Below are 25,901 nucleotides of genomic sequence, written 5' to 3' on the forward strand. Positions count from 1 at the left end.
GATCACTATTGTAGCTGGTGTGAGATGGTATCTTATCGTGGTTTTGATTTGCATTTCTCTGATGGCCAGTGATGACGAGCATTTTTTCACGTGTCTTTTGGCTGCATAAATGTCTTCTTTTGAGAAGTGTCTGTTCATATCCTTTGCCCACATTTTGATGGGGTTGTTTGTTTTTTTCTTGTAAATTTGTTTGAGTTCATTGTAGATTCTGGATATTAGCCCTTTGTCAGATGAGTAGATTGTAAAAATTTTTTTCCCATTCTGTAGGTTGCCTGTTCACTCTGATGGTAGTTTCTTTTGCTGTGCAGAAGCTCTTTAGTTTAATTAGATCCCATTTGTCCATTTTGGCTTTTGTTGCCATTGCTTTTGGTGTTTTAGACATGAAGTCCTTGCCCACGCCTACGTCCTGAATGGTATTGCCTAGGTTTTCTTCTAGGGTTTTTATGGTTTTAGGTCCAGCATTTAAGTCTTTAATCCATCTTGAATTAATTTTTGTATATGGTGTAAGTAAGGGATCCAGTTTCAGCTTTCTACATATGGCTAGCCAGTTTTCCCAGCACTATTTATTAAATAGGGAATCGTTTCCCCATTTCTTGTTTTTGTCAGGTTTGTCAAAGATCAGATGGTTGTAGATATGTGGCATTATTTCTGAGGGCTCTGTTCTGTTCCATTGGTCTGTAACTCTGTTTTGGTACCAGTACCATGCTGTTTTGGTTACTGTAGCCTTGTAGTATAGTTTGAAGTCAGGTAGTGTGATGCCTCCAGCTTTGTTCTTTTGGCTTAGGATTGACTTGGTGATGAGGGCTCTTTTTTGGTTCCATATGAACTTTAAAGTAGTTTTTTCCAGTTCTGTGAAGAAAGTCATTGGTAGCTTGATGGGGATGGCATTGAATCTATAGATTACCTTGGGCAGTATGGCCATTTTCATGGTATTGAGTCTTCCTATCCATGAGCATGGAATGTTCTTCCATTTGTTTGTATCCTCTTTTATTTCATTGAGCAGTGGTTTGTAGTTCTCCTTGAAGAGGTCCTTCACATCCCTTGTAAGTTGGATTCCTAGGTATTTTATTCTCTTTGAAGCAATTGTGAATGGGAGTTCACTCATGATTTGGCTGTCTGTCTGTTATTGGTGTATAAGAATGCTTGTGATTTTTGCACATCGATTTTATATCCTGAGACTTTGCTGAAGTTGCCTATCAGCTTAAGGAGATTTTGGGCTGAGACGATGGGGTTTTCTAGATATAAAATCATGTCATCTGCAAACAGGGACAATTTGACTTCTTCTTTTCCTAATTGAATACCCTTTATTTCCTTCTCCTGCCTGATTGCCCTAGCCAGAACTTTCAACGCTATGTTGAATAGGAGTGGTGAGAGAGGACATCCCTGTCTTGTGCCAGTTTTCAAAGGGAATGCTTCCAGTTTTTGCCCATTCAGTATGATATTGGCTGTGGGTTTGTCATAGATAGCTCTTATTGTTTTGTGATACATCCCATCAATGCCTAATTTATTGAGAGTTTTTAGCATGACGGTTGTTGAATTTTGTCAAAGGCCTTTTCTGCATCTATTGAGATGATCATGTCGTTTTTGTTGTTGATTCTGTTTATATGCTGGATTACGTTTATTGGTTTGTGTATGTTGAACCAGCCTTGCATCCCAGGGATGAAGCCCACTTGATCATGGTGTATAAGCTTTTTGATGTGCTGCTGGATTTGGTTTGCCAGTATTTTATTGGGGATTTTTGCATCGATGTTCATCAGGGATATTGGTCTAAAATTCTCTTTTTTTGTTGTGTCTCTGCCAGGCCTTGGTATCAGGATGATGCTGGCCTCATAAAATGTGTTAGGGAGGATTCCCTCTTTTTCTGTTGATTGGAATAGTTTCAGAAGGAGTGGTACCAGCTCCTCCTTGTACCTCTGGTAGAATTCGGCTGTGAATCTGTCAGGTCCTGGACTCTTTTTGCTTGGTAAGCTATTAATTATTGCCTCAGTTTCAGAGCCTGTTATTGGTCTATTTAGAGGTTCAACTTCTTCCTGGTTTAGTCTTGGGAGGGTGTATTTGTTGAGGAATTTGTCCATTTCTTCTAGATTTTCTAGTTTATTTGCATAGAGGTGTTTATAGTATTCTCTGATGGTAGTTTGTATTTCTGTGGGATCGGTGGTGATATCCCCTTTATCATTTTTTATTTCATCTATTTGATTCTTCTCTCTTTTCTTCTTTATTAATCTTGCTAGCGGTCTATCAATTTTGTTGATCTTTTCAAAAAACCAGCTCCTGGATTCATTGATTTTTTTGAAGAGTTTTTTATATCTCTATTTCCTTCAGTTCTGCTCTGATCTTAGTTATTTCTTGCCTTCTGCTAGCTTTTGAATGTGTTTGCTCTTGCTTCTGTAGCTCTTTTAATTGTGATGTTAGGGTGTCAATTTTGGATCTGTCCTGCTTTCTCTTGTGGGCAATTAATGCTATAAATTTCCCTGTACACACTGCTTTGAATGTGTCCTAGAGATCCTGGTATATTGTGTCTTTGTTCTCGTTGGTTTCAAAGACCATCTTTATTTCTGCCTTCTTTTCATTATGTACCCAGTAGTCATTCAGGAGCAGGTTTTTCAATTTCCATGTAGTGGAGCAGTTATGAGTGAGTTTCTTAATCCTGAGTTCTAATTTGATTGCACTGTGGTCTGAGAGAGAGTTTGTTATAATTTCTGTTCTTTTGCATTTGCTGAGGAGTGCTTTACTTCCAACTATGTGGTCAATTTTTGAATAAGTGTGGTGTGGTGCTGAGAAGAATGTATATTCTGTTGATTTGGGGTGGAGAGTTCTGTAGATGTCTATTAGGTCTGCTTGGTGCAGAGCTGAGTTCAATTCCTGGATATCCTTGTTAACTTTCTGTCTCATTGATCTGTCTAATGTTGACAGTGAGGTGTTAAAGTCTCCCATTATTATTGTGTGGGAGTCTAAGTCTTCTTCTAGGTCTCTAAGGACTTGCTTTATGAATCTGGGTGCTCCTGTGTTGGGTGCATATATATCTAGCATAGTTAGCTCTTCTTGTTGAATTGATCCCTTTACCATTATGTAATGGCCTTCTTTGTCTCTTTTGATCTTTGTTGGTTTAAATTCTGTTTTATCAGAGACTAGGATTGCAACCCTTGCCTTTTTTTGTTTTCCATTTGCTTGGTAGATCTTCCTCCATCCCTTTATTTTGAGCCTATGTGTGTCTCTGCACGTGAGGTGGGTTTCCAGAATACAGCACACTGATGGATCTTGACTTTTTATCCAATTTGCCAGTCTGTGTCTTTTAATTGGAGCATTTAGCCCATTTACATTTAAGGTTAATATTGTTATGTGTGAATTTGATCCTGTCATTATGATTTTAGCTGGTTATTTTGCTCGTTAGTTGATGCAGTTTCTTCCTAGCCTTGATAGTCTTTACAATTTGGCATGTTTTTGCAGTGGCTGGTACCGGTTATTCCTTTCCATGTTTAGTGCTTCCTTCAGGAGCTCTTGTAGGGCAGGGCTGGTAGTGACAAAATCTCTCAGCATTTGCTTGTCTGTAAAGTATTTTATTTCTCCTTCACTTATGAATCTTAGTTTGGCTGGATATGAAATTCTGGGTTGAAAATTCTTTTCTTTAAGAATGTTGAATATTGGCCCCCACTCTCTTCTGCCTTGTAGAGTTTCTGCAGAGAGATCAGCTGTTAGTCTGGTGAGCTTCCCTTTGTGGGTAACCTGACCTTTCTCTCTGGCTGCCCTTAACATTTTTTCCTTCATTTCAACTTTGGTGAATCTGACAATTATGTGTCTTGGAGTTGCTCTTCTCGAGGACTATCTTTGTGGCGTTCTCTGTATTTCCTGAATTTGAATGTTGGCCTGCCTTGCTAGATTGGGGAAGTTCTCCTGGATAATATCCTGCAGAGTGTTTTCCAACTTGGTTCCATTCTCCCCATCACTTTCAGGTACACCAATCAGACATAGATTTGGTCTTTTCACATAGTCCCATATTTCTTGGAGGCTTTGTTCATTTCTTTTTATTCTTTTTTCTCTAAACTTCTCTTCTTGCTTCATTTCATTCATTTGATCTTCCATCGCTGATACCCTTTCTTCCAATTGATCAAATTGGCTACTGAGGCTTGTGCATTCGTCATATAGTTCTCATGCCTTGGTTTTCAGCTCCATCGGGTCCTTTAAGGACTTCTCTGCATTGGTTATTCTAGTTAGCCATTCGTCTAATGTTTTTTCAAGGTTTTTAACTTCTTTGCCATGGGTTCAAACTTCCTCCTTCAGCTCGGAGTAGTTTGATCGTCTGAAGCCTTCTTCTCTCAACTCGTCAAAGTCATTCTCTGTCCAGCTTTGTTCCATTGCTGATGAGGAGCTGCGTTCCTTTGAAAGAGGAGAGGCGCTCTGATTTTTAGAGTTTCCAGTTTTTCTGCTCTGCTTTTTCCCCATCTTTGTGGTTTTATCTACCTTTGGTCTTTGATGATGGGGACGTACAGATGGGTTTTTGGTGTGGATGTCCTTTCTGTTTGTTAGTTTTCCTTCTAACAGTCAGGACCCTCAGTTGCAGGTCTGTTGGAGTTTTCTGGAGGTCCACTCCAGACCCTGTTTGCCTGGATATCAGCAGCAGAGGCTGCAGAACAGCAGATATTGGTGAACAGCAAATGTTGCTGTCTGATCGTTCCTCTGGAAGTTTTGTCTCAGAGGAGTACCCAGCTGTGTGAGGTGTCAGTCTGCCCCTTCTGGGGGCTGCCTCCCAGTTAGGCTACTCAGGGGTCAGGAACCCACTTGAGGAGGCAGTCTGTCCGTTCTCAGATCTCCAGCTGTGTGCTGGGAGAACCACTACTGTCTTCAAAGCTGTTGGACAGTGACATGTGTCTGCAGAGGATTCTGCTGCCTTTTGTTTGGCAATGCCCTGCCCCCAGAGGTGATGTCTACAGAGCCAGGCAGGCCTCCTTGAGCTGCAGTGGGCTCCACCCAGTTCCAGCTTCCCAGTGGCTTTGTTTACCTACTCAAGCCTCAGCAATGGTGGGCGCCCCTCCCCCAGCCTCACTGCCGCCTTGCAGTTTGATCTCAGACTGCTGTGCTAGCAATGAGCGAGGGGCTCTGTGGACCTAGGAACCCTCCGAGCCAGGCGTCGGATATAATCTCCTGGTGTGCTGTTTGCTAAGACCATTGGAAAAGCACAGTATTAGGGTGGGAGTGACCTGATTTCCAGGTGCAGTCTGTCACCCCTTTCTTTGACTAGGAAAGGGAATTCCTTGACCCCTTGCATTTACTGGATGAGGCAATGCCTCACCCTGCTTCAGCTTATGCTCAGTGCACTGCACCCACTGTCCTGCACCCACTTTCCAACACTCCCCAGTGAGATGAACCCAGTACCTCAGTTGGAAATGCAGAAATCTCCCGTCTTCTGCGTCACTCACACTGGGAGCTATAGACTGTAACTGTTCCTATTCGGCCATCTTCGTACATGTTGTTTTCTAAACCCAGATTTAAACATTGTTGCTTTCTAAATACAAAAACAAAAAAACAAACAGAAAACATTGTTGCTTTCTGTTTCTTCTGTAAACTTAAAAAAAGCCAGCAAAATTATAATACTTTAAGGTAGAGATTGGTTGTACTTATTTGTACCAAAAGTATTTATATTGTCACAAGAGTGCTGAGTGTAAGGAACTCTGTGCTGTGCCTGCTTGCTCTAACTGATGCTAATAGTGACCCCAGGTGGAGAAACATCAGCATTGATAGGAAACTTGTTTATAACACCCATTCATGTATCCTTTCAAAACCTGCAGAATCACATTTCATAGACTAGGGCCAAAACTACCAAGTGATTTATAAGCTTGTTAAAGCTGGAGAGGCAATGCTTAGTTAAATGGTTATAAGCCCAGGCTTCTAGTTAGAATCATGTGACTCTAAGTTGAGGCCAGAATCAAGTATGAGGGTTCAAGATACATTTATGATAGTTAAGTCTCATCTTTGCACTAAAGGGTGGTCCCAGAACCTGTTCTGTTTGGGTTTCATAGGAACAGGGCAGTGTGTCCCACATTTTTATTACTGTAGCAGAAATTGCTGGTGTCTATGGCAGAGGAGGGCACCTGAGGACAGGAAAGGAGAAACATATTTTTACATCTGTGGAGCAGCTTATTTTTCCTGAATCTCTTCTGTTATAAAGGACAGAAATGGGTAGAGTTTTTCTGTATTGGTCCTTCTGCCTATGAGTGTGGTGGTAGCAGGTAAAGATGTGGTGCTTACATCTTTCAAGGCATATTCCCCAGATGCAGATATAATTTGTTTCAAAAATCTCATCTGAGAAGAAATTCCAGAGAAAGACGAGAAGAGAAAAAATGGCTTTTCTTCAGCTAAACATGCCTCAGAGTAAGAGTTGTGTCCACTCTGCCTGCTAGAATGCCATGCCTTTAGTACTTGCAAAACTTTAATTCTCTACTTGTGCTTTTCCTCTTAAATGAGTTTGTTGTAACTATGTTTTAAAATTCTTATAATAGTCAAGGATCTCTGAAAAATATTTCTTTCCTATGTACCAGAGCCTTCTCTACATTCTCTATATCATGGCTTCTTATATGCCGTGCAGTATTCTCACCATGAATTTATAATCTGCAATATTAAAAATGTTCCCTTTGTGGGTGTTGAACATGGGAAGGTGTGGATGCTCAAGATTCCTATTGGGGAAAAGCTGGGGTTCTTAGTAAAAATAAAGACCATGTAATGTTGAGGTTCTGTCTGTGTTCTCCATCAGCTCTATATAGAGAAGGATTAAGAAAACGCTTATTTAAACAGGATGGCATTTATTACCCAGTAAGATCTGAAAAAAATTATTGGGAAATACTTGTTTTCCAGGGTGCTAAAGAAAGACTATTTAAAATAACTATTAACTATTAACAATTATAGAACATGGGAGATATCTGTATTTTAAACTTTGCATAAAACTGATGTTTCTTTATAGTTAAATTCAGGCTGTAATTTACTTTTGGATGGCCAATATTACAATAGTGATGCTGTGTCCTGTGTGCATCAGCACATCATAAAAATTTGTCTTAGTCCAGTTGATATTAGTAACTCACTTGATTAATGAAGCTCTCTGACAGATTTCTTCAATATGGAGTTAACTATTTTTCTCTTCATTAGTAGTTTCTTTATGCAGCTGATGTGCAGAAACAATCACATTTAATCTGGCAGCTTCCCTTCTTATGTTTTCTTTGCCTTTATCTGCCTTTGGAAAATGAAAGCTCTAATGTTTGTTACAGGCCAGAAAAACTGGAAGAAAAAGACCACAGGCTCTTCCAGTTACTCCATATTTGACAAAATAGCCTTCTTGGGCCATAAATATTGGCATCTCTGGTCATCTTGTTTTTTGCTTTGTTTTGTTTTTTTCCTGAGACAGAGTTTCGCTCTTGTTGCCCAGGCTGGAGTACAATGGCACAATCTTGGCTCAGGGCAACCTCTGCTTCCCAGATTCAAGCAATTCGCCTGCCTCAGCCTTCCCGAGTAGCTGAAATTACAGGCATGCACCACCATGGCCGGCTAATTTTGTGTTTTTAGTAGAGACGGGGTTTCTCTATGTTGGTCAGGCTGGTCCCAAACTCCCGACCTCAGGTGGTCCGCCTGCCTCGACCTCGCAAAGTGCTGGTATTACAGGCATGAGCCACCGCACCAAGATCCAGAAACTCAGGCTTTATTCCAGACCTTCTGACACAGACTGCACTAACAAGATCTTCAGTATATTGTAGACATTAAAATTTGAGCAGTACCTTCTAACTCAGTGTGACTTTTCCATCTGAAAAGTTTACACAACTCTTTCTATATGATGTAAATATAGCACTCAAAAATGTACATGTTAGTGTTCATGTCCTACTTCATCATCTGGAAAAGTATCATATATACACTGATATTTTGGATCTTATGCCACTCTCTTTTCTCAGAGTTAGAGTATATGTTAGAGAATATTTCTGTGTTGAAATTTATTAGATAATTTCAGTCACCTCTATAAGTAAGACCCAATTATCTTTACTCTTATTTCACCTTGAGTCAAATTCAAAATTCTGCCCATGGACACTTGGTAAATATATGTTTGTTTGTGTTTTTCAGGGAGCATTGACATTTAGAGATGTGGCCATAGAATTCTCTCTGGAGGAGTGGCAATGTCTGGACACTGAACAACAGAATTTATATAGAAATGTGATGTTAGATAACTACAGAAACCTGGTCTTCCTGGGTGAGGATAACTTTAATACACAATTCCTAATATACTCTATAGATTTCATTTATTTTTGTAAAAATTCTGTGCTTTCAGATCCAGGGTTTTTTTTCTTTTTCTTTTTTTTTTTTAAGTCTTCAGGATTTGTCCATGTAGAAAAGAATTTCAAGATGATTTATTTTGACCTTAACTTTCCACTTTCCTGAGCTGATTTGCTCCCTTCTCTCTAGATTAGGGCTAATTTTAGAAATTTAGTTGCAACACATTGTTGCTCACATCTTAAAATGTAATCACCATCACCAATTTTTGAATTAGTACAAGGTCATTAAATTAAGAACCTATAAAATTAAAATATTTTTAAATATTTAGAAATTTCTTTTCTTTATTTTTTTTATTTTTTTGGAGACAGAGTCTCACTCTTGTCACCTAGGCTGGAGTGCAGTGGCACAATCTCAGCTCACTGCAACCTCTGCCTCCTGGGTTCAAGCAATTCTCCTGCCTCGGCCTCTTGAGTAGCTGGGACTACAGGCGTGTGCCACCACGCCTAGCTAATTTTTTCATATTTTTAGTAGAGACAGGGTTTCACTATGTTGGCCAGGCTGGTCTCGAACTCCTGACCTTGTGATCTGCCTGCCTCAGCCTCCCAAAGTGCTGGTATTAAAGGCATGAGCCACCATGCCTGGTATATTTAGAAATTTGTTATAAATTATTATTTTGGGGTTAATTTACTAGAATATTCCATTATATTCTCTTTACTGAGAGCATTACTAAGTTGGTAATTGGAGAATACGAGCAAGATTCATGTTATTTTTCATAAAACAGGTATTGCTGTCTCAAAGCCAGACCTGATCACCTGTCTGGAGCAAGAAAAAGAGCCTTTGAATGTGAAGACACATGATATGGTAGCCGAACCCCCAGGTAGGTGAGAGTAAATACAATAGACAAAACTGATAAGAGATCTATAGTTTAAAAAAAAAAAAAGCCAGTTTTAAAAATAATTTGGGAAGCTGTTTTACAAAGGAAATAGTTTCTGTTTCTTTTTATTTATTTTGCTTTTTATTTATTTTTTTCCTCTCACATAGAAGCATCTTTTGTTTTATCTTTTTTAAATCTCTAAAAATTCTTCTTTCCCTTTGGTAAGCTTACTTTAAGTTTACAGGGAGAGCCAAAGTCCATTTCATGGCATATAATAGACTGCACAATCTGACTGCTTTTCCATTGTTTCTGGAAACACACAGATATTTGCATAATTTTGAGAAACTCTATGTTGAACTATTTTTATTTTATTTATTTATTTTTTTTTTGAGACGGAGTCTTGCACTCTCACCAGGGCTGGAGTGCAGTGGTGCAATCTCGGCTCACTGCAACCTCTGCCTCCCAGATTCATGTGATTCTCCTGCCTCAGCCTCCTGAGTAGCTGGGATTACAAGCGTGCACCACCACACCCAGCAAATTAAACTATTTTTTAAGTTCTCTTTTTGCATTATGTCTGAAATGTGTGAGAATAGTGGTTTCTGTTTCATTTATTAATTGCTAATTTTTCTGCACATTCCATGCCATTTTATTACTATAGTTTTGAAATACAGTTTTAAATTATACAGTATGATGTCCTCCTGCTTTTTTTTTTTTTCTTTCAAGATTGCTTTGGCTATTCAAAGTTTATTGTAGTTTCATGTAAATTTTAGAATTGTATTTTCTATTACCTTAAATAACTGGAATTCTGATGGGAGTTTATTGAATCTAGAGACACCTTAGATAACAAGGCACTTTAGCCTTGGCACAGTGGCTCACACCTGTAATCCCAGCACTTTGGGAGTCTGAGGCAGGTGGATCATGAGGTCAGGAAATCCAGACCAGCCTGGCCAACATAGTGAAACCCTGTCTCTACTAAAAATACAAGAAATTAGCCGGACATGGTGGCAGGCACCTGTAATTCCAGCTACTTGGGAGGCTGAGACAGGAAAATTGCTTGAATCTGGGAAATGGAGGTTGCAGTGAGCCAAGACTGTGCCACTGCACTCCATCCTGGGCAAGAGAGCAAGACTCTGTCAAAAAAATAAAAATTAAAAATAAGGCACTGCAACAATATTTATTCTTTCAATTAATAGACAAAATATTTTTAAATTTATGTGTCTTCTCTAATTTTTTTAATTGATATATCTTTCATTTAAAATATTTTTTAGTTCCTTGGTTAAATTTGTTCTCAGAAATTTATTTTAGTGCTATTGTAAATAAGATTACTTTCTTTCTATATTTTATCAGATAGTTTAAGTGTATGGAACCATAACGTATAGTTGTATGTTCATTTTCTATTTGCTAATGTATTGAATGTAATTATTACCTTAATCAGGTTTTAATATACTGTTTATGGTTTTTTATATATAAAGTCAAATGCTCTAGAACCAGCAACTTCTTACTTATTTGTCTTCAATTTCAGTGACTTCAAAAATTTATTTTGACTAATTTTTCTGCCACATACCTTCAGTGCTGTGTTTAAATAGAAGCATTGAGAATGGGCACAATATAGTTTTGCACTGGTCTCTGTGAATTTTAAGAAGCAAACACCTCTTCAAGTTTTTATAAACTGGCTTCAAGACATAAAGATACTCTTTTGTTGGGTGCCCAGGGTGATAGAATGCCCTCTGGGCTTGTAGTGGAGAGGGGTTGTAGCTTGGTAACAAGGCTGCTGGGTCTTCACTGGGGTCCAACTTTAGTTGACTTGTTACAAGGGGCTTGGGTAGTTATAATTCCCATTATATTTTTGGGCATAGTGAATATCCTTTAGGACTTTGCTCTGTAGGGTAGACACTAGGGCAGGTTTCTGCAATTGGTTATGCATATATGGTGGGCTTTATTTCAAAATGTAGATGAAAATGGTTTTCACTGGGTACCAGAAGGGATTTCCCCAGGTCTCTGTGTGAGTTTCCATGTAGGCAGAACTGACCATGAACTGTGGCTCAAAGAGCTGGAACTGAATCATGGAAGTGCTTCAGGGAAGACAATAAGGACCAAGATCTGCAGTCTTGTCTGTGTGGCTATAAATGAGTGTCTTTCTCTAGGCCTCTGAAAAAGCAGGACCTCTTCCAGACTTTGGCTGGGAAGAGTTTTGGATGGTTTCAGAGTAAGTTCAAAATTCTCAGTGGGACCAAGTTGGGTGGATAATTTTCTGGTCTGTAGCCAAGAACAGGGGTCCTGTTGTTTGCCACCTGAATGAAAGCCTGCCTTCTAAAAAGGATGCTCCTCAACCTTGGGCATTAGCAGAGTTTCACAACTTCCTCAATCTCAAAGCTCTCTTATTTTGGAGATGGGGTCTTGCTACATAACCCAGACTAGTCTTGAAATCCTTGCCTGAAGCAATTCTTAAGCCTTAATGTACAATGTAGCTGTCATTACAGGTTTGAGCCATGATGCCTGTTTCTCTCATAAAGGCATTTTTTTCAGGGATTACTGACAGATTTTCTTGCTGTAGGAAAACAAGCAAATAGGGCACCATTTATTTTTCCATCTTACTGATGTCACTATCCCTGTACATTTTTACTTTCTATTTTCTATTTCAATTTTGTGTGTAATTTTAGATTGAAACATTTAGGGAAATATACTAGAATTGACATGTTATGTCTGAAGTAAATTAGATAATTAGTAGGCTGGCAGGCAAAAAGAAATAGACAGGCAAAATGGAATTATAGGATTTTCACCCATGTTTGTCAGCCTATGTCTAAAATATAACATGATTTATTCTCAAATATTTGGTTTATATATCAGAGACCCTAACTATATTCTGCAAAAAATATATATTTTTTTCTTCATTTGGCAATGTAAACCTATTCTTTGCTTCTAAACTTGGATTACAGCAGTTTCATTTTGTGTATAAATAGCATACATTTAAAACTTAAAAATTATTTTTAGTTTCTTTTAAATGTTTATTTATCAAAAGTTTTTCATTAGAATCTTCCTTTTATAATTATACTGCATTTTCTCTGAAATTTTACTACCATATAGTGCATGCCAATGATTCAAAATACCTTTCCTCCATGAGTACAGTTTCAGTCTAATATTGCAGTTATCTAGACAAATTCTTTTTTTGTTTTTGTTTTTTGTTTTTTTCTGAGATGGAGTCTTGCTCCGTTACCCAGGCTGTAGTGCAGTGGCACGATCTCCGCTCCCTGCAACATCCACCTCCTGAATTCAAGCAATTCTCCTGTCTCAGCCTCCTGAGTAGCTGGGACTACAGGCACCTGCCACCATACCTGGCTAATTTTTGTATTTTTAGTAGAGACAGGGTTTCACCTTGTTGGTCAGGCTGGTCTCAAACTCCTGACCTCAGGTGATCCACACACCTTGGCCTCCCAAAAGTGCTGGGATTACAGACGTAAGCCACTGTGCTCAGCTGACAAATTCTTTTTAATGCTACATCAACTTTGCATACCAGATTTTATGAGTAAGCATTTCTGTTATTATTGTTTTGCAGTTCCATATCAGTGTGTTTTTTCAGTGTGGGTTTCTTAACATCAGTTTATTGTGTTGTCTGGTTTTACAGTTTTAGGCAGTTTGCAACTCTGTACATATAAGTCAATGTGGGGTATAATTAAGAGATAAATCCGCCATATGTCTATCACAATCAGATTGTGTGTGTGTGTTTGTGTACCTATAAATATGACCCCTACTTTGGTTATGGCACATCTTATATATTTTTTTTCTCAGCAGATTTTCCATGGTGTTTTTTTCTTGTCTAAGTGAGTAGTCATGAAAGTAGTTTTATTTTCACCTTGTGTTTAATAATAAATATTTCCTTTGAGAAAAACACTTTTGTGATTTGAAGGTCATATTTGAAAAAATTTATAATTTTGTATCTTTTAATTTATTATTTTAAAAAAATAGACTGGGTGTGGTGGCTCGTGCCTGTAATCCCAGCACTTTGGGAGGCCAAGGCAGGCAGATCACTTGAGGTCAGGAGTATGAGACCAGCCTGGCCAACATGGTGAGACCCCATCTCTACTGAAAACACAAAAAATTAGCCAAGCGTGGTGGTGCGTGCCCCTGTAATCCCAGCTACTTGGGAGGCTGAGACAGGAAAATTGCTTGAACCCAGGAAGCAGAGGTTGCTGTGAGCCAAAATAGCGCCACTGCACTCCAGCCTGGGCAACAGAGCGAGACCCGGTCTTAAAAAAAAAAAAAATGATGTAAAAACATACAACCTAAAATTTACCATCTTAAAACTATTTAAGGCTGGGCGTGGTGGCTCACGTCTATAATCCCAGCACTTTGGGAGGCTGAGGCAGGCAGATCACAAGGTCAGGAGCTCGAGACCAGCCTCACCAATATGGTGAAACCCCATCTCTACTAAAAATACAAAAATTGGCCAAGCGTGGTGGCCAGCGCCTGTAGTTCCACCTACAAGGGAGGCTGAGGCAGGAGAATTGCTTGAACCCAGGAGGCAGAGGTTGCAGTGAGCCTAGATTGTGCCACTACACTCTAGCCTGGGTGACAGAACGAGATTCTGTCTCAAAAAAAAAAAAAAAACTAAGTATTCATTTCATGGCCAGTCATGGTGGTGTTTCACATCTGTAATCCCCAGTTGTTGGGAGGCTAAGGCAAAAGGATCACTTGAGCCCAAAAATTTGAGACCAGCCCAAGCAATATATGGAGACCCCATCTTTCCAAAAAAAAAATTTAGGCTGGTTGCAGTGGCTCACGCCTGTAATCGCAGCACTTTGGGATGCTGAGGCAGGCAGATCATGAGGTCAGGAGATCGAGACCATCCTGGCTAACATGGTGAAACCCCGTCTATACTAAAAATACAAAAAAATTGGCCGGGTATGGTGGTGGGCACCTGTAGTCCCAGCTACTCGGGAGGCTGAGGCAGGGGAATCGCTTGAACCCAGGAGGCAGAAGTTGTAGGGACGTGAGATCGCACCACTGCACTCCAGCATGGGTGACAGAATGAGACTCCATCTCAAAAAAAAAAAAAAAAATTTAAAATAAACAGACATGGTGTTGTGCACCTATTATCCCAGCTACTTGGGAGATTAAGGGGTAAGGATTAATTGAGCCTAAAAGTTTGACACTGCAATGAGCTGTAATTGTGCCACTGCACTCCAGCTTGGGTGACAGAGTGAGACACTGTCTCAAGAAGCCTGTATATTTCAGGCATGTTAAGTATATTCACATTGTTTTGTAAAAGACTTCTAGAAATTTTGCAATACACATTAAACAACTACCAATTTTTCCCATTTCCTGGCACTTTTCAAACACCATTCTGTTTTCTGTTTCTAAGAATAAACTGCTTTATATATCTCATAAAATTTTTGTCGGTTTGTGGCTGGCTCATTTCATTGTGCATAATGTCATCAAGATTTATCTTTATAATTGTTAGAATATTTTCTACTTCTTGCAAATTGAGTGATATTCTAGTATTTTTGTTGTTGTTGTTGGGTTTTTTTTGTTTGTTTTTTGAGACAGAGTCTCGCTCTGTTGCCCAGGCTGTAGTGCAGTGGTGTGATCTCTACTCACTGCAGCCTCCGCCTCCTGGGTTCAGGAGATTCTCCTGCCTTAGCCTCCTGGGTAGCTGGGATTACAGGCGCACACCACCATGCCCGGCTAATTTTTATATTTTTAGTAGAGATGGGGTTTCACCATGTTGGTCAGGCTGGTCTCAAACTCCTGACCTCATGATCTGCCCTCCTCGGCCTCCCAAAGTGCTGGGATTACATGCATGAGCCACCGCACCCAGCCTCCAGTATGTTTATATTTCAAATTATATCTACTGAATAATTCGGTGACAAAAATTTGCATTGCTTTTACCTGTTTGCTTTCAGTAACAGTGCTGAAATAATTACGGGTATGAAAATGACTCTTCATAAGACCATATATATAAAAGTTTATATATGCGCTGCATTCTATTTTATTTATTTATTTTGAGATGGAGTCTCTGTGTCTCCCAGGCTGGAGTGCAGTGGTGCGATCTTGGCTCACCGCAACCTCCACCTTCCTGGTTCAAGCGATTCTTCTTCCTCAGCCTCCCGAGTAGCTGGGACTACAGGCACCCACCACCATGCACAGCTAATTTTTGTATTTTTAGTAGAGATGGAGTTTCACCATATTGGTGAGGCTGGTCTCGAACTCCTGACCTCAGGTTATCCACCTGCCTCGGCTTCCCAAAGTGCTGGGATTACAGGTGTGAGCCACCACACCCAGCCTGCATTCTATTTTATTAGTCTACTTTTTCACTATTATACTCATAGTTAATTATTATTATTTTTTTTTCTTTGAGATGGAGTCTCACTCTTTCGCCCAGGCTGGAGTGCAGTGGCACGATCTCGGCTCACTGCAAGCTCAGCCTCCTGGGTTCACACCATTCTCCTGCCTCAGCCTCCCGAGTAGCTGGGACTACAGGCACCCACCACCATGCCCGGCTAATTTTTTGTATTTTTAGTAGAGACAGGGTTTCACTGTGTTAGCCAGAGTGGTCTCGATCTGACCTCGTGATCCACCCATGTCGGCCTCCCAAAGTGCTGGGATTACAGGCATAAGCCATCACGCCTGGCCAGTAAATTGTTTTATTTTTATTTATTTATTTATTTTATTTATTTTTTTCAGACAGAGTCTCTCTCTGTCTCCCAGGCTGGAGTGCAGTGGTGTGATCTCAGCTCACTGCAGCCCCCACGTCCTGGGTTCAAGCGATTCTTGTGCCTCAGTCTCCTGAGTAGCTGGGATTACAGGCACCTGCCACCATGCCCAGCTTGTGTTTTTAGTAGAGACAGGTTTTCACCATGTTGTCCATGCTGGTCTTGAACTCCTGGGCTCAAGCGATCCACTCGCCTCAGTCTCCCAAAGTGCTGAGATTACAGGTGTGAGCCACCGTGCCCGGCAATTGTTTTAATTCTGTAGCTTTGTGCTGTGTGTTTAAATTAGAAACTATAAAGCCTCCAACATTGTTCCTTTTTTTTTTTTGAAGATTGTTAAGTACTTTATTGTCTGTTGAGATTCTATATACTCCAGGGGTTGCTGTTCAAAAATGCAATGAGAAATTTCAAAAACATTGCATTGCATTAAAACTGTAGATTGCATTGAGCAGGATAGACATATTTACAATATTAACTATTTCAACCTTTCTATAAGAGCACAATCAAGAGTGTGTTAGGCTGGGCATGGTGGCTCAAGCCTGTAATCCTAGCACTTTGGGAGGCTGAGGTGGGCGGATCACGAGGTCAGGAGTTTGAGACCATCCTGGCCAACACAGTGAAACCCTGTCTCTACTAGAAATACAAAAGAATTATCAGGGCATGGTGGCGGGCGCCTGTAGTCCCGGAGGCTGAGGCAGGAGAATGGTGTGAACCTGGGAGGCGGAGCTTGCAGTGAGCCGAGATGGTGCCACTGCACTGTAGCCTGGGTGACAGAGCCAGACTCTGTCTCAAAAAAAAAAAAAAAAAAGAGTGTGTTAATTTTTATATATTTGTGAATTTTTTAGTTTTTTTCTCATTATTTATAGTCTCATTCCATTTTGGTCATATAAAGTAATTTATAAAATTTTAGTTTTAAAAAATTTGGTAAGACTTTTTTTTTGGCCTAGGAAGTTGTCTATCAAGAAGAATGTTCTATGAGCTATTGATAAAAGTATGTATCCTAAGGTTGTTGATGGGTGCCCTCTATACCTTTGTTAGAAATAATTGTTTTATACTGCCTTCAAGTTGTCTGTTTTCTTACTAATATTGTCTTGTTTTATTTTTATTACAGAAAATGCAATATTAAAGTATACAATAATTATATTTCTATGTGTTTCTTTTATTCTGTAGATATTTGCTTTATATGTTTAGAGCCCTAATGTGAGATATATATATATATATACACACACACACACACATACAGAAACAAACACACACACACACACAGAAACACACGTGTATATACAAATGTTTCATAGGTTCCCAGCGAATAAATCTATAATTTTTTAATGTCCTCTTTTGTCTCTTTAGAGTTTTGACTTCAAGTACATTTTATAAAACATGACAGTTTTTGACTTAAGATGTAGCTTGCATAATATTATTTTGACCTCTTCTGCTCTCATTTGATTAATATTTGCATGAAGCATCTACTTCCATCTTCCCACTTTCAGTCTATTTTTATCATTAGATCTCAAGCGACTCTTGTAGAAAGGAAAGTTGGATCTTGGTTTTTAAAATGTTTAATAAATCTATTTATTGAAAGTGTCTCTTGGCCAGGCGCAGTGGCTCACGCCTGTAATCCCAGCACTTTGGGGGGCCGAGACAGGCAGATCACAAGGTCAGGAGATTGAGACCATCCTGGCTAACACGGAGAAATCCCATCTCTACTAAAAATACCAAAACAAAAATTAGCCGGATGTGGTGGCAGGCACCTGTAGTCCCAGCTACTCGGGAGGCTGAGGTGGGAGAATGGCATGAACCCAGGATGTGGAGCTTGTAGTGAGCCAAGATCGTGCCACTGCACTCCAGCCTGGGCGACAGAGTGAGACTCTGTCTCAAAAAAAAAAAAAAAAGTTTATGTCTCGATTTGAAAGTTATATAGATATTTAAATAATTTTATGAAAGAGAAAGACTTACTGTTATTTTATTATTTTAATTCTTGCATTTTTGTCCCTCATTTTCTTTTTTTGTCTTTGTGTCTTTTTGATTTTTGTATTGATATGCTTTTACTCATTTCTTATTCTCTTTGTGTATCTATACAGATATTTTCTTTGTGGTACCTTGGGGATTACATAAAACCTCTTAAAAAAACAACAGTAGCCAGGCGTGGTGGCTCACGCCTGTAATCCTAGCACTTTGGGGGGCCGAGGCAGATGGATCATGAGGGCAGGAGATCGAGAGCATACTGGCTAACACGGTGAAACCCTGTCTCTACTAAAAACACAAAAAATTAGCCGGGCCTGGTGGCGGGCACCTGTAGTCCCAGCTACTCAGGAGTCTGAGGCAGGAGAATGGCGTGAACCCTGGCAGGTGGAGCTTGCAGTGAGCCGAAATAGTGCCACTGCACTCCAGCCTGGGGGACAGAGCAAGACTCCATCTCAAAAAAGAAAAAAAAAAAAAACAATTTATTTTTGGTTTGGTAAAAAATTAACTTCAACTGAATAAAAAATTATTCCTTATTACATCTGCCTTGAAATTTGTCATTGATGTTGCTATCATCTTTTTATGTCATATATTTATTAACAGATGTTTATAATAGTTGCTATGCTTTTATCTTTCAAATTTTAGAAAATAATTTAAAATGTTTTCTGCACCATTATGATAATGCTACAAAAATACTTTTTTTATGTATGTGCATATTTTTCTCAGAACATAATTTGTTTTTATTTGATTATATGGTATTTTCTTGAATCCTTTTATTTTCCGTTTCAGGAACTGCTTTCAGCATCTTTTATATGTTTGTGCAGTTTTATAAGTATATGCAGTGCCTATATACTTTTTCAGAATTTGGCTATTTTGGAACATCGTTTTTTCATTTTTCAGGACAGATTTGCTGATGGTGTTACTCTCACTTGAGAGCTATTTTTTTTTTCCAGGACTTTGAGTGCATCACACAGTTTCTTTCTGGCCTGCAAAATTTTTGTTGACAATTCACCGGTTATGTCATAAGACTACGTTTGTATATGACATATCACTTTTATCTTGCAGCTTCCAAGATGCTCTTTCTGTCTGTGACTTTTGAAATTGTGCTCATATATCTGTTATAAATATCTTCGTATGTATCCTAGTTTGTTTGTTAAGCTTCTTCATGTTTACATTATTTTTCTTACTGAGGGATTTTACAGTTATTATTCCTTCTTGTTTTTTTACCCCCATTATTTCTATTTTTTAATTTTTTCAATTTTTTGTTTTTATCTTCATTTCTGATTTTCTGTAGTCTGTGTTCCTGTTTTACTCATTGAATATTCAATTTTTTATCAATTTTAAAAATTAATGTATATATCTTTTCTATGGTTTCATTCTGAAAATTTTATAATATTTTTGATGGAATTCTATTGCCCTGTTTTGTATACATTGTAATCTTTAATTGAGATTTGGACATTAAAAAAACTACCTGTCACAATCTTTATAATGTAGTTCTGTCCTGACATAGTCTAAAAACAATCATTTTGGCTAGACATTCTGGGAGTCTCTGAAACATGTTCTTAAAATGTGTCTTGTCTAAAATTTTGTGTTTGCTTTTAGTTAAAAGAGTTTGTGTTTCTTCTTAAAAATCAGTAGTCCGGGTGTGGTGGCTCATGTCTGTAATCCCAGCACTTTGAGAGGCTGAGGCAGGCGTATCACAAGGTCAAGAGATCGAGACCATCCTGGCCAACATGGTGAAATTCCATCTCTACTAAAAATACAAAAAATTAGCTGGGCATGATGGCATGTGCCTGTAGTCCCACCTACTTGGGAGGCTGAGGCAGGAGAATCGCCTGAACCCAGGAGGCAGAGGTTTCAGTGAGCTGAGATTGGGCCACTGCACTCCAGCCTGGGTGACAGAGCAAGACTCTTGTCTCAAAAAAAAAAAATTAGTAATTACTTGCTACACTTGTTCTTTGTCTGTGATACCACAGTCTCTCTGATGCTGTAAAACTTAGTTTTTGTCTCAGCAGGCTCAAATTATCATTTTAAAGTATAGGGCCATTTCTTTCAGAACTTTTGTCATAAGAGACAGAAACCAGTGTCTGGAAAAGCCCCTATAAACCAGAAATAAAGATGTATGTGCCAGTATTTTATTTGTCTTTTAAAAGGGAAACCAGGAGTTGGTAGTTTACTTGTAAAGTCACTATGTTACAATGGAGGGAAGGAAGAGCTGTGTTGGATAAAATGTAACAGACTTTATTTTTTCCTCTATATAGCTCTTTGCATTGTGCTCACCTGGGGCACCATACACACTCAACGTACTTTTTTACAAATGTACTTTGGATTTTTGTTACATTTGTATGTTTATGAAGAAATTAGGGCCTGTGGTATTTTGCTATGCCATCTTGTTATGTAGTTTGTATAACTTTATAGGTTAGGTTTATAAACTATACTCAGTCTAGTACATGGAGTAATTTGTTATTTTTATTTCTTTCAGTTATATGTTCTCATATTGCCCAAGACCTTTGGCCAGAGCAAGGCATAAAAGATTATTTCCAAGAAGTCATACTGAGACAATATAAAAAATGTAGACATGAGAATTTATTGTTAAGAAAAGGCTGTAAAAGTGTGGATGAGTTTAAGATGCGCAAAAAAGGTTATAATAGACATAACCAGTCTATTATAACTACCCACAGCAAAATATTTCAGTGTGACAAATATGTGAAAGTCTTTCACAAATTTTCAAATTCAAAGAGACATAAGATAAGACATCCATCAAAGAAACCTTTCAAATGTAAAGAATGTGGAAAATTATTTTGCATTCTTTCACACTTAGCTCAACATAAAAAAATTCATACTGGAGAGAAACCCTACAAATGTGAAAAATGTGGCAAAGCCTTTAATGAGTCCTCAAACTGTACTACACATAAAAGAATTACTGAGAAAAAACCTTACAAATGTAAAGAATGTGGCAAAGCCTTTAACTGGTTTTCACATTTTACTACTCATAAGAGAATTCATACTGGAGAAAAACCCTACCAATGTGAGAAATGTGGCAAATCTTTTAACCAATCCACAAACCTTACTACACATAAAAGAATTCATACTGGAGAGAAACCATATAAATGTGAAGAATGTGGCAAATCCTTTAACCAGTCCTCAAACCTTACTGAACATAAGAAAATTCATACTAAAGAGCAACCATACAAATGCGAAAAATGTGGCAAAGCTTTTAAGTGGTCCTCAACCCTTACTAAACATAAAAGAATTCATACTGGAGAAAAACCCTACAAATGTGAAGAATGTGGCAAAGCTTTTAACCGATCCTCAACCCTTAATAGACACAAGATAACTCATACTGGAGAGAAACACTACAAATATAAAGAATGTGGTAAAACTTTTAACCAATCCTCAACTCTTACTACACATAAGATAATTCGTACTGTAGAGAAATTTTACAAATGTGAAGAATGTGGCAAAGCCTTTAGCCGGATCTCACACCTTACTACACATAAGAGAATTCATACTGGAGAGAAACCCTACAAATGTGAAGAATGTGGCAAAGCTTTCAACCAGTCCTCAACCCTTACTACACATAAAAGAATTCATACTGGAGAGAAACCCTATGAATGTCAAGAATGTGGCAAAGCTTTTAACCGGTCCTCAACCCTCACTACACATAGGATAATTCATTCTGGGGAAAAAATCTACAAATGTAAAGAATGTGGCAAAGCCTTTAGGCGGTTCTCACACCTTACTAGGCATAAGACAATTCATACATAAAATTGTAAAGACTGTGGCAAAGCTTTTAAACAATCTTTATACCTCACTACACGTAAGATAATTAATGCTGAAGAGAAACCCTACAAATGTGAAGAATGTGGCAAAGCTTTTAACCAGTCCTCAAATCTTACTAAACATAAGATAATTCATACTGGAGAAAACCTACAAATGTGAAGAATGTGGCAAAGTCTAACCAGTCTTCACACTTTACTACACATAAGATAATTCATACTGGAGAGAAACCCTACAAGTGTTAAGAATTTGGCAAAGCCTTTAACAAATCCTCAATTCTTAACAGACATAAGATGATTCGCCTGCCTGCCTGCCTTCCTTCTTTCCTTCCTTCCTTCCTTCCTTCCTTCCTTCCTTCCTTCCTTCCTTCCTTCCTTCCTTCCTTCCTTTCTTCCTTCCTTCTTTCTTTCCTTCTTTCTCTTTCCCTCTGTGGCCCAGGCTGCAACCTACTCGGCTCGCTGCTGCCCGCGCCATGGACTGCCTGGGACTGCCGGCGCGCGCCACCGCTGCCTGCCTTTTCTCCTTTGGCTGCAGGCACGCGTTCGCCATGTGGCCCACGCTGGTCGCCAGCTCCTGAGGCTGAGTGCTCTGCCCGCCTCAGCCTCCCGAGGTACTGGGACTGCAGACGGAGTCTCGCTCACCCAGTGCTCGGTGTTGCCCAGGCTGGAGTGCGGTGGTGTGGTCTGGCCTCGCGGCAGCCTCCGCCTCCCAGCCGCCTGCCTTGGCCTACAAGGGCGCTGGGATTGCAGCCCCTGCCCGGCCGCCGCCCCGTCTGGAAGGTGGGGAGCATCTCTGCCCGGCCACCCATCGTCTGGGAAGTGAGGAGCGCCTCTGCCCGGCCGCCCACCGTCTGGGAAGTGAGGAGCGCCTCTGCCTGGCCACCCACCGTCTGGGAAGTGAGGAGCGCCTCTGCCCGGCCACCCCGTCTGGGAAGTGAGGAGCGCCTCTGCCTGGCCACCCATGGTCTGGGAAGTGAGGAGCGCCTCTGCCCGGCCACCCATCATCTGGGAGGTGAGGAGCGCCTCTGCCCGGCCGCCCCATCTGGGAGGAAGTGAGGAGGGCCTCTGCCTGGCCACCCCACCTGGGAAGAAGTGAGGAGCACCTCTGCCCGGCCACCCCATCCGGGAAGAAGTGAGGAGCGCCTCTGCCTGGCCGCCCCGTCTGGGAAGTGAGGAGCGCCTCTGCCCGGCTGCCCCATCCAGGAAGAAGTGAGGAGCACCTCTGCCCGGCCACCCCATCTGGGACGTGAGGAGCGCCTCTGCCCGGCCACCCATCGTCTGGGAAGTGAGTAGCACCTCTGCCCAGCCACCCCGTCTGGGAAGTGAGGAGAGCCCCTGCCCGGCCACCCGTCATCTGGGAAGTGAGGAGCGCCTCTGCCCGGCCACCTATCGTCTGGGAAGAAGTGAGGAGAGTCTCTGTCTGGCCGCCCCGTCTGGGAAGCGAGGAGCGCCTCTGCCCGGCCACACTGTGTCTGGGAAGAAGTGAGGAGCGCCTCTGCCCGGCCGCTCCATCTGGGAGGTCTACCACGGAGGCCAGAAGCAATGTGGGGGCTGGACGTGGTGGCTCACGCCTGTGGTCCCGGCACTCTGGGGGGCAAGGCGGGTTGATCACTTCGGGCTGGGAGTTCGAGACCAGTCTGACCAACTTGGCGAAACATGAAAAATACAACAGACCAACCAACCAACTCAATGACAACAAAACAGGTCTACCCTGGAGTCATACTCTAATTTTTTCTATTTTCCTCCCTTTCTGATCCTTTAGCCCACTTTCTTTTTCTTCCTCTTCCTTCTCCCTCTTCTTTGTCAAGTAGAGGATTGAGTTATTATCACTGATCTATATAAAGTCCCTCTCTCATTTATTTTAACTCCCACCCCCCATTTCTATTCCCCGACTTCCTATGTGCAACATTCCTAATATGTTTGATATGCATCTTTTTGTTTGTATGTATTTTTAGAAAATGTTTATTGTTTTTGTGTGCAAAAAGAAATTAATAAAAAAAAAGAAAAAAAAAAGATGATTCATACCAGAGAGAAACTGTACAATCCTGAAAGTTGTAACATTGCTTTTGACAACACCTCAAACTTTTCCAAACATCAAAGAAATACTGGCGAGAAATTCTAGAAATATGAAGAATGTGACAAGGCCATTAAATTGTTGTCGCATTTAATTGTAGGTAAGGTGATTCATACTGGAGAAAACTTCAAGTGTGAACAAAGTGGCAAATTTTTTTTTTTTTTTTTTTGAGACGGAGTCTCGTTCTGTCGCCCAGGCTGGTGTGCAGTGGCGCGATCTCGGCTCACTGCAAGCTCCACCTCCCGGATTCAGGCCATTCTCCTGCCTCAGCCTCTCCGAGTAGCTGGGACTACAGGCGCCCGAGTGGCAAAACTTTTAACCAATGCTCACACTTTATTGCACAGGACATTTATACTTGAGAACAAATATACAAATATAAAGAAAGTGAAAACCCTATTAATACCTGCTCACATCGACTCAACGTCAGAATTCATACTTAATAACATCATTAAAAGTACAATTACTGTCCAAAGATTTTTCAGAAAATATAAGCCTTTAAACTTAAGAAAATGATTTATTTTGAAGACAAACATTAAAATATAGAGAGTTATAGTAACTTTACTTGTATCACATCTTATTCTATTCATTTTGTAATAGAGGCAAACCCTGAAGCCATTGCTCAAACTTTGTTCAACATCAGATAGAGAATTTGTATTAATGAAAAACTCTCCAAATAAAATAGATTTGAAGAAAACATTCTTTTCAAAAACTACAGCTTAGAAAACTTCAGAGAGTTTATACTAAAATATATTTTTGCAGATGCAATAAATAGGAAAAATATTTAATATAAAATTAAGTCTATGTAAGTCCAGGCACAGTGGCTCACAGCTGTAATCCCAGCACCTTGGGAGGCCAAGGCTTGCATTTCTGTAATAATAATTGACATTGATAATTTCTGAATGTACCTGTTGGTCATATGTATGTATTTTCTTCAAAAATATTTATGCCTCTTGTTCATTTGTAATAGTTATTTGTTGTTTGTTGTGTAGTCATTTAAGTTTCTTATGTATTTTTGATATTAACCCCTTGACACATGTATGACTTACAAATATTTTGTTCCAACTTTTAGTTGACTAGTTGATTGTGTCAGATTCTGTGCAACAGCATTTTAATTTGTAGTAATCTGACTCGTTTGTTTTTCCTTTTCTTCCCTGGGATTTTGAGGTTAAATTTAAAAAGTCACTGCCCAACCAATGTTATGGGGCTTTTACTCTCTTTTTTGTAGTAGTTTCCAGTTTTCAGGGCTTATATTTAAGTAATTTATTTTGAATGGCCAGGCATGGTGGCTCATGACACTAATCCCAGCACTTTGGGAGGCCAAGGCAGGCAGATTACCTTAGGTCAGGAGCTCAAAACCAGCCTTGCCAACATGACAAAACCGCATCTCTACTAAAAATACAAAAATAAACCGGGCATGGTGGCACCCACCTGTAATCCCAGCTACTCAGGAGGTTGAGGCAGGAGAATCACATGAACCTGGGAGGCAGAGGTTGGAGAACTGAGATCATGCCACTGCACTCCAGCCTGGGTGACAGAGTGAGATTCTGTCTCAAATAATAATAATAGTAATTTATTATGAGTTGGTTTTTATATATGATGTGAGATGATAGTCTCATTTTATTACTCTACCTGTGGCTATAACATTTTCACACCACCATTTATTGAAGATACTGTCCTGTCTCTAAGAAATAGTCACCTTTATTTAAAATCAGTTAGCTATAAGTAGATGGATATATTTCTGGTCTTTTTTTTTTCTGCTCCATTGTCCTATGTGTCTGTTTTTATTCAAGTACCATACTGTTTTTGTTACTATAGCTTTATAGTATGTTTCAAAGTCAGGTAGCATGATATCTTTACTTTTTATTTTTTTTTTGCTTTATTTGGCTACTCAGGGTCTTTTGTGGTACCATATAAATTGTAGATGTATTTTTTAAAATATTTATTATGTCACTGGTATTTTCATTGAGACTGCATTTTATCTGTAGATCATTTTCTGTAATACAAATATTTAACAGTATTAATGCCAATTCATGAATAAGAAATGTTTTTTATTCATGTATTAATTTCTTATTTTAATGTGCTTTAGAGTATAATGTAAGTTATTTCAAATTTTTAGTTAAATTTATTTCAAAGTATAGTTATAGTTATTGTAGATGGAATTGTTTTTAAATTCATTTTGAGATAGTTGTCAGTGAATAGAAATTCTGACTTTTGGATGTTGCTTTTGTATTCTGCAAGTTTAATAAATTTGTTTATTTGTT

The 25,901-nt window shown here is 39.5% G+C and overlaps 2 protein-coding genes across 3 annotated transcripts in view; one reads left to right on the forward strand and one right to left on the reverse strand.

The window, feature by feature from the left end:
• LOC129459813 (putative zinc finger protein 730) overlaps positions 1-23,706 on the forward strand; it is a 45,088-nt gene extending 21,382 nt beyond the window's left edge. For 2 of the 3 annotated variants that reach the window (XM_063616368.1, XM_063616369.1), the window contains exons 2-4: positions 8,095-8,221; positions 9,026-9,121; positions 20,270-23,706. In XM_063616368.1, coding sequence (XP_063472438.1) covers positions 8,095-8,221; positions 9,026-9,121; positions 20,270-21,555 — 1,509 coding nt within the window. In that variant the 3' untranslated portion in view covers positions 21,556-23,706. The remainder of the gene's footprint in view (positions 1-8,094; positions 8,222-9,025; positions 9,122-20,269) is intronic. The other variant, XM_063616367.1, reaches the window with a different exon arrangement.
• LOC129459812 (zinc finger protein 724) overlaps positions 1-25,901 on the reverse strand; it is a 283,659-nt gene that overhangs the window by 195,837 nt on the left and 61,921 nt on the right.

This window comes from Symphalangus syndactylus, chromosome 13 (assembly GCF_028878055.3).
Source record: "Symphalangus syndactylus isolate Jambi chromosome 13, NHGRI_mSymSyn1-v2.1_pri, whole genome shotgun sequence".
Lineage (NCBI taxonomy): Eukaryota > Metazoa > Chordata > Mammalia > Primates > Hylobatidae > Symphalangus > Symphalangus syndactylus.